General features: G+C 34.3%; 1 protein-coding gene across 1 annotated transcript; it reads right to left on the bottom strand.

Moving 5' to 3' along the window:
* Positions 1–372: 372 nt before the first annotated feature.
* Positions 373–8841, bottom strand: LOC119258452 (NKG2-A/NKG2-B type II integral membrane protein-like; the record flags this gene model as incomplete). Its single annotated transcript, XM_037526776.2, has 6 exons — positions 8808–8841; positions 4702–4825; positions 3148–3261; positions 2488–2583; positions 1347–1394; positions 373–524 (listed from the first exon to the last, which is right to left on the bottom strand). Coding segments are annotated over exons 3-6 (408 nt in total), but the record flags the coding sequence as incomplete, so codon positions are not given.
* Between the last annotated feature and the right edge of the window lie 1245 nt (positions 8842–10086).

Below are 10086 nucleotides of genomic sequence, written 5' to 3' on the forward strand. Positions count from 1 at the left end.
TTGTTTTGTTTTGTTTTTGTTTTTTTGTTTATACATGCACTGGGTACAGTCAGAAGCGCGGGAGGGGGTGAGAGAATTCACCAGAGCCAGAGTGGGGAGCAGAGCAGGCAGAAGGACCGAAGTACACTGCTGAGGGGAGCAGCGGGAGGCAGGAGAGGTCTGCGCACCATGTGGGACCCGCCTCCGGTGGCCGGGGGAGCAGCCGGGGATCGAACCGGCGCCGCAGAGGTCGCCGGCAGCTTCGCAACCCAGCGCTCAACCGCTGCGCCACCGGGGAGGCCCAGGGGAATACGTATCTTGAGTGATGCTTGTCATTTAAAATTTTTTTGAAACAAAACTCACTAAAGTTAAGAAACATAATCCTTTCTTTACCACTTCATCTTCAGTATCCATTTTAAGAAATCTTGACTCTAGACGACTGCAAAGCCTTTCACATTCTATCCATTGATTTTTTTCTCTTGAGAAAAAGTAGCAGTTTTCTCCACGTTGATGCCAGTCAAAGGGACAAGTAGGATATATCCAAGCTATTAAAAAGGATAGAATATAACTGAATGCTTTTTGTCAGTGCAAGTCATCCAGTAAGTTTACTGAACTAATCACCCTTTACAAACAAACATCTTTGTGTCACATTGCATGTGTGAACACTTTAATTTAGTGTTAGATTTATCTTACAATAATGATGTCTTATTGAAGACATTTTGGTCTCCATGATTCAAGATATTATGCAGAGGAATGCATAATGAGATTTTTAAATCATAAAAGTAAAAATATCTTAGGGAGTACAGCAAATTGTTTTATATAAATATATTCCTGAAAATTAAAAAAATATATATTATAGGCTGCAAATGGAGTCCTTCATGCAGGATCCCAAACAAGACTTTAAAATCTAACCTAATTATAGTTTCCTCCTCTCTCCACAGTGAATTCTGACCCCTTCAATATGGAGTCTCCTGCTCAGGACTAGGGAGGTCATCTGCATGATTAGACTCCAACTTCCCCTCATGGAAGGTGGCTTTGCCTGAAATAATCTTTCTTTCATTTTGTCAACAACATTGTCCCCCAAGTACTTGTCTTCAAAAACCTGCATTTTGTATAAACTCTTACAGATTCTTGCATTTGCTCAATAACATGCTACCAATTCATGAACCATACAATAAAACAAATTGCATATTATCACTGCCATTTTTTACAATACATTCGACTTTATGATAAACTCTGTCCTATAGATGTCACTCACATCTGTTTACATTTGTACAGTTGTAATATCAAGCAAAATAGCTGATACAAAGTGAATTTTCTCCTCTCTCCTGACAATAAAATGAACATTCAGGGTTTTCTAAAATTACCTGTTTCATTTCCAGTAAATCTTCCAACCTTGAATGAGTTCTGGTTCACTGAAGAGAATTTAAAACAGCGTGTTTAAACTCAAAGAGAAAAATAATTGGACAATCTTTGTATTAGACACTGATCTAAATAGGAAATACAAAAATGATTAATGAAACATCACTTGCATTGAAGAATTTAATGCAATGGAGACATGAATATAAAATCAAACTATAATTATGAATATTCATATAGGACCTGAAGTCAGAGAATCAGAATAGAAGGAAATTTTGTTTTTTATAATAGTGATTTTTTTCAGAGTCAACAAAAAAATTAAATGGAAAAAAGATGTTCATTAGCTGATCAGATAAATTGGAATCTTCTATAACCAGTTACCTGTAATCTCTCTCCAGTGTTGATGTTTGCATGCTACAGTTTAGATTATTCCTGGCAAAAGCACCAAATCTGCTTTGCTTTGTGTAGGTTAAGTAAAGTATCAGGCTTATCCACCCTCCTGCCATTAGATTAAATGCATGCCTGATGGCAGACACCTAAAGTAGGGTGTGGGCAAGCATAGGTGTGTACACCTGGGCTGAGGCTGGCTTATAAGAGCAGAACCAGATAGAGAACCAAAAGAGAGAGAAGCAGAGGCCACGAGAGAACTCCAGAGAGCCCAGAAAGAGTGAAGACTTGCCTCCTGATCCCAGGCACCCCTGCCTTCTATGTACCTGGTTAATGTGCAATAAAAGCCTGAAAAAGCCACCAAGGTCTCCAGGACTCTCTCCTTCACCCATCTGCTTGGATAATAGAGATCCTGCTCTATGCCATCCTGCCGCTACACTTTGTTTATAAAAGCTTTCATTAAACTTGAAATAAAATAATTTCGGAGAAAAAGTTGAATAAAATCAGGTCCAAACAAAACAAAAAGGAAAAAAAAATGGAAAGGAAGGAAATATTTCTGATAAAACAAATGTGAGAATGAATAGGAAGTAAGTATGGGTCATGAAATACTTCAAAATGAACAATTAGATGTGTCCATGAGAAATCATCTTCAGTCTCTGCAGAGAATATATGGTCAAGAGTGGATCAATAATGTATTACCTTCAACAGATTTCACTAGGTAAGTAGAAAAATAGTGTGTTTCCGTTTTACATAATGACTTACACCTTGCAGTTAAGAGTCCAACAGACAAAAGAAGCACCATGCAACAGATCCCCAGTATCACGGCAATGAATTTCCATGAGGGATGAGCAGGAAAATCTACAGAAAGAGATAAATACAAGTGTGACATCAGTCTCTACATGTTTCTTAAAGTAAATTTGAAATGATAGGCACATAACCAAACTTCATATGTTGATATATTCCACTAAAATGATGGCATGTAATGTGTGCAAACACAGAATCAGCACTTGAGAAGACAAAACTTTGAACTTATGCTGGCAAACAGATAAATCCAGAAAATAAGAAAATTAATTCTCAAGTCTTGGTAAGTATAAAAATGAACATATCTGAACATATTCTCAGTATTTTCTTCTCAAATATATTGTCATATATATTGATGTTTTAAAATTACAGAAAAGGGTAAATAAAATAATTCAAGCAATACATTTTTCACTAATTCAAAAAACATAGATTCAATGTTTGCAATACAGTAAAAATTACTAAACTTCATTTAATTTGCCCTAAAAGGTGTTTGGCTTTTATGCTTTATAAAACACAAATCTTCAAAATGTGTGTGTGTGTGTATTTGTGTGAGTATAATGATAGATAATCCTGTATACTTTAATGTAATTTAAGAAAAGGAAATGTAGAAAGCCCACATACCTTCACACCTAAAATCTGATAGAAATTTTTTTTCAGGTTTTTGAAGTCCTTGCCTTCTCTGTGGCTGAGATGGATGTTGAAGTCGCACATCAGAATAAACTACTTCACTCATTACTGAAGGGTAGAAAATTCATCAAATGAACTGAAAAAGTACATTTTAGATGACAGTCTATTGTTAAATTAATAAGTAAAATTCATGTTGAATAAAATAGTGTTGGGAATGAATTAAAAAAATGTAGTAATACCAAACACGAAAAAAATTAGGAAAGGAAAATATATGAAATTTTTTAGGATTAGGTCATAAGTTTCTGTAACATACCATTTCAGGAATTTTTACTGTTGCCTATTCACAATTATTAATCTTACATAAAATTATAAATCACTTATTTTATGTGATAAACATGTCACTCACCGACAAGTAAAAATTTACAGGTGATCTGTTTCTGTGCTGACATGCAGGGAATCAGTTTGTCTGCACAGCCTGCATCCAAGTCCCTCCTCACCTTCCCTGCTCCTGCCCCTGTCAGTCTCCCCTTTACTTCTACTATCCTCCATTTTCCCATAATTCCACTGGGATACCTCTTCTTTTTCAATATAACATAAATATTTCTCCAACCAAATATTTTATTTCAATTCTTCATTCTGAAGTATGCTTTCTTTTATTTTTATGCCTATTATAATTTTAGCTAACTCAATTTATAAAGCAATTTATACCAACTTTACTAAAACTCAGATTCTTCAATAAAATTTTTTCATTCAGTTTTTCTCATTTTTCTTTATTTATCTTCATTCTATCAAATATCTTATTTTTTAAAGTCTCCCCATTATATTATGAAGCCCTTGATATGTTTTACTAATTTTTTGTGTCATAATTGCTTATTTGATTTCTTCATGCAGTATAAAAAGTTAAATTTACTTGAAAATTAATATTTTATACTAAATAAAGTACAATTCAGATGAAATTTGGAAACAATTTTCTTCATTATAACATTTTAGAAAATTTGAAAGAAATCAATGGGAGATGCTATTTTCTACAAGAAGATAATAGAACAAAGTCCCTATAATCAAGACACATATGTGGGAAGATTATGATTTCATCATGCTGACTTCATTTGCTTTTTTTCAACTCATAATTCATATAAATTAACAACTCCCAAGTGTCATAAAATGTCATAATAAATAATAACATTGCAAATGTGTAAAATCATTAAAATATATTTAAAATAGCCTCTTTAAGCCCATTCAAACACACCCGATTTTCCTCCTAGCATCTCCATTTTAACCAGCCTTTCCTCGTGTCTTTTTCTCTGTCTTTTCCCTACTCTGGAAGCCATACTTTTCTTCCAAATGACACACAGAGTATACAATTTTTACATATAGGTTGCTTAAAGAGCCAATATATGTATTATTTGCAAGAAAAAACATATAATTCCATATTGAATAAACACTTTGCCTTTGAATATATACCTTTAATTTCCTTCCATCTTATTTCCCTTAAATTCTAAATAAACACATATTGACAAATAGAATAAACATCTGGGAAATGATAATTACCTGAAATTTAGAAGACAATGTCTGATATTTTGAAGAGTGCAGATATATGTCCCGGGAAGAAGCAGATGCAAACTCTTATTAAAGAAGTTGAAATTTAAAATTTTTGAGATTCCATGGTAGACATCTGGAGTCCAGTAAAGAAGAAAATAAATATATGCACAGGCTAATGATACCTTTGTCCCTCCCATGAGAGACACTGACAGGTGAGTACAAAGGTCAAGAACAAGAGAGCTCTGGATGCAACCACACAGGAAACTCTTCTACTGCTGCTCAATTTAGCTTTGCATCATCTCTAGATTGGGCCTTTCTTCAATTTTACCTTAAATGACACAGATATGCAATTATTTGCATAATGGCCAATCCCTTTCACTCAGTCCTTAGTGTCACATATATAACTGAATGTCATCGATATTCAACAAGATAACCTTCAGATACTTTTATTAATTTCAAAATACTTTAGGTACCCTCTATGTATCTTGAATGTACTTTACATTCTAAATTCAATTATGATTCTAGACATATTATTTGAGACACTTTTGTGATGTCTCTTGTTGACCCTTTCAGTTCCAGGGTAGGTGCTGTATTTCATCACTAGATTGTGGATATAGGTTCCTTTCAGTCCCACTCAGCGTTTCTTTATTGTGGCCTGCCCAACACTTTCCATGGAGCATACCTATCAGTAATGTCACAGAAAGAAATCAACAGACAAATGAAAACTTACCAATGAGTTATTTACATTCATATCAAATATAGTTTTTCAAAATTATTTTATTTTTAGAAAAAAAATATTCTTTGGAGAATTTTACCATTACTTTAGCTAGAGTTAGAGTTTATATTCATTTTGGTGAATATTTTAACATTTTATAAGATTTTTAGCTAATTAATATGAGCCATTTCCTCCTAATCTACAAGAAAATAGTCATAGTTCAAACTATTACTATTACATAAACAGAAAGATACTCACATAACTAAATAAAATGTGGAAAAAAAAGGTAAATAACCCTTTTAAAACTGCATAATGATCACCAAATAAATTAAAATAATAAAGTATTAAATCAAACAAAGTGGTAGATTTTACAAATTAAATTTTAAAAAATAAGTGTGATAAAATATATTTGAAGAGAAGAAATTTTTTGGCCTCAAATATTTTAAAAATCAGTGTCTCCCCAGTGGCACCAGCATTAAAGTTTCAGCACTATCAAGCTATCACCAGCCACTGCAGCATGAGTTAGATCCCAAGCCAGGGAGATAGTCCACATGGCGGAGCAGAACTCTCCCGTCTTGACTGCTGCAACCTTCAGCAGTGTATTTCAGTAGATCCACCTGTTCTGCACCCCACTCTGTCTCTGTTGAATCCTCCCAACCCTTGTACCCTTGGCCTTTACCCCAGTTCTTGTATGCATAAATTAAAAAACATAAATCTTTAAAAAATTAAAATATATATTAAAAATCAAAATCACTAATATTTTAAGAGTAAAGAAATAGAAAACTCCTCTGAACTACATGCTATGCTGTAACCAATGATATTTAAATTAAAAAAAAAAAGAAAACTCTACTAAAATGCAACTATTTATCATCAGTGAATCAGAGCTTATTTAAACGCAGAATTTTTTATCCTGAAAATATCACCTACATCAAGGAATCAAATGAAACAGGTAATTTTGGTAATCTCTGAGTCATCATTTCATTGGCAGTAGAGAGTAAAGAATTAGCTGTGACTCAGCTATTTTGCTGATGCAAAAAATTCTGTACAGCAAGCAGACATGACTGAAACCAGCTTGTTAAACTGAATATTTCTCATAGTCACCTGAATTATTAAAAAAAAATTAACAAGTATAATTATATAGTTGGTCTTATTATATGATTTAGGAGTTGAACAGTGTCCTGTCTAGCAAGTTTAAGGGATCTGAAAAGATTTTTACAAAACAGATGGTCTTCAAAGATGATAGAGAGTGGGACAAGGTTGTTGGCAAAAAGAGAGAAAGATTATTTCAGGCACAGCCAACTTCCATTCAGTGAACTTAAAGGTTCCTCATCATGCAGATGACCTCAAAGCAAGTGGTGTTTTATTAACCATTTTCATATTTGCCAATAAGTACAGTGTCTGGCAAATAGGATTTTCCAATTGTTTTTTTCTTTGAGTTTAAATATGGCCTCTGAATTCTCTTCAGTGAATCAGCACACATTTAATGCAGAAGGACCACCAGGAAATATCGCGTACAAGGAAGCAAACAAAACAGGTAATTCTGGAAGTTTCTGCCTCATCATTTTATCTTAAGAAGAGATAATTAACATTGTATTAGCAATTTTCCTTGATAACTACAACTGTGTCCATCAAGTGGACCTGAGATTTTTATAGCTAAAAGACCGTGGGACAAATTTTTGCAAAAAAATAAAATTTTAGGCAAAGCCCCCTTCCCTCAGGATAGAACAGAGGGTCATATGCAAATGAACTTACTAGTGCTGAACAGGATACTCCAGATGATGGGTTTAGAGTTCACTTGGGGAGAGGAGGAGTTTAGTGGTTTTAAGTTTTGATGGGATCGTACATGAAGGACTTCAGTTGTGGCTATTATTTGTTTCTTTTTAAGCAACAACATAATTATATTAATAGCAATATATTATGTTTCCTTAGACATTTTTTAAAGATTTGTTTTATTTATTTATACATATAAGAAGTGGTGTGCAAGTCAGAGGTGCAGGGGTGAGAGGATTCACCAGAAACAAGAGTGGGGAGCAGAACAGCAGGACTTACTGAAATACACCATTGAGGGGAACACCAGGTGAGACAGGAGAGGTCTGCTGCACCATGTGGATCAGTTCCCTAGCAGGGGATTGAACTCATGCTTCTGTGGCTGGCAATAGCTTGATAGCACTGAGACTTTAACCCTTGCACCACCAGGGATGCCCCTTCTTATATATTTTTATTTTCTCATTGAAAGATTCTCTCCCTTATGCATTTATGCATCTTGAAGTACATAATACTTTCAATGATATTAGTTATTAATGTAAGATCAAAGTAATACTAACATAAAGTACCTGCAAATATAAAATAAATGATGACTGTAGAAGACAGATTTGCTTAGTAAACTTCCTTGCACTGACAGAATTGAATGATAGGCTTTCAATTATATTCTTTTTTAATAGTTTGGAAATATCCTATTTGCTTGCACAACTGGCATTAGCATGGAGGGAACTGCTGTTATTTCTCAAGAAAAAAGTTCTTTGTAACAAATTTGAAGATTTCTGCACTGGTTTAGGGTCAAGATGTGTTTCTTAAATATTTTGAGTGTTTCAGAAAATTTAAAAATGACAGAAGTCATTCAAGATTTTTATTCCTCAAAAACATGTTCTATATGGCAGTTATAGAATAGGAATATTCTATGGAATCTTTACCATTTGACTGTAATTTTGAATGTTAATTTAATAGTACTTGAGTCGCTTTCCTCAGCTCTTAGTATAAAGCACAAATGATCTGTTTATTAACTTTTAACCTGACTCTCACCTGTTATACGCATGTTCTTGCCATCATGGACCCCCAGCAGCCTGTCCTAGAGCAACCTACTCTGGGCTCACAATCATGAACTTCTTTACATTCATGAAGGCACCTGTGCGCCTTCATGTCTTTGTTTCTCAAATTGTTGTTTCATCTGCATGAGACTATTTTTTTTTTAATCATGTACTTTTTATTTTATTTTAGTATATTCTGTCTTTTTTTTTAATAATAAATTTTATTTTATATTCCCCATACAATTGCAGGCCCCCCATTCTGACCCCAATCCCTCCCCTCCCGCCCCTCACCCCCCAAAAAGTGTCTCTGGTTCATAGTTTTTTGTTGATTTTGATTTTCACTTTCTTATAGTTATTCATTTTCCTGGTCCCTTATTTAAGTTTTCTAGATTCCTGCTATGAGTGAGACCATCCGGTATTTTTCTTTTTCTTTCTGGCTTATTTCACTGAGCATGATCCCTTCCAGTGCCATCCATGTTGCTGCAAATTGCATGTGTTTATCTTTTTTGAATGCATGAGACATTTTTATCTCCTCTATGTCTCATCTGCAAATCTCTTTTCTTGGTTAATGCATCCTAAGTCTAATAAGACTTTACCTTATTAGAAAATCCCTTCAAGGGCCTCCCCTGGTGGCGCAGAGGTTGAGCGCGCTGGGCTGCGAGGCTGCCCGCAGCCTCTGCAGCGCGGGTTCCTTCCCAGGCCGCCAGAGAGGGTCCCACCAAAAAAAAAAAAAAAAAAAAAAAAAAGAAAAGAAAATCCCTTCAAAAACATTCAGGTCTTATCACAACCTGATAATACACCAGTTACTTCTCCTTTTATTCTGTATTTATGATCTTGTGACATGTGTCACTACCTAATTATGTGTTCTATTTTTTTCAGTTTCTAATCTAAGTGACTCCAACTGTAAGGTTTTTTGCTCATTTTTACAACCCATAACCAAAGAAATGACTAAAACAATTTAGACCAAACAAACAAACAAACAAACAAAAAAATACATCCTTCATGAATAAAGAAGTCATTAGCAGTAAGTGTTCTATCCTGTGTTTAGAAAACCTGCTTATCCTTCCAGATCTTTGAATACAATAGAACAGAAAGCCTGAAGGGAAGTTTATGAATGAAATAATGATGTTAAAACAATTATGTTCCTCTTTCTGAGAAGTTGTACTTTCTGATTTATTTTCTTTCTCTGTAGATTTTTGTAGTGAAATTGTCAAAGACGCAATGTGACACGCAGCAATAAAAGTTTCCGATAAGTTTGTACTACAACAGGGAAGACTAAAATAGGTTTGGCTCAATGCACAGGTCCTAACCTGAGCAAGTAAGTTGTTTGCAATTTTAAAATTCTAGACCAAAAATTCTCTTTTTTTTTTTGAACTGTAGATATTTACTGTGCATATGAACAGAATTTAGATTTTGTAACAGCAATATACATTATAAATCAATCTGGAAAACAGGATGATGGAAAGAAGGCTAATCATTTTACTTTCTTTTTTTGTATTCAATCTCTGATTATTCACACCAAGAGACTGAAGTTTCTGTGATCTATAATCATCCACTTATACATAAAGAAATTGATTTGTAGAGAAGCAATAATTAGATAGTCTTACCATATAAACCTGAGATTTATGCTATAGAATAGCTTACTTTTGTATTTTTACTGTTTCCAAATCTGATGCTTCTGTGATTGTTGATTATAATTACTTATAATGCAAAAGAGACCCTTGGAAATTCTTTTGTGGCTAGAGGAAGTACAAAATACAAAACTTCTGGGCCTCCCGGGGTTGAGCGCCGCACTGTGAAGCTATCCACAGCCTCTGCAGCGCCGGTTCCATCCCGGCCAGCCATCGAGAATCCCACATGGCACAGCAGAGCTCT

This window comes from Talpa occidentalis, unplaced genomic scaffold, assembly GCF_014898055.3.
Source record: "Talpa occidentalis isolate TD23 unplaced genomic scaffold, MPIMG_talOcc4v2.1 talOcc4.454, whole genome shotgun sequence".
Lineage (NCBI taxonomy): Eukaryota > Metazoa > Chordata > Mammalia > Eulipotyphla > Talpidae > Talpa > Talpa occidentalis.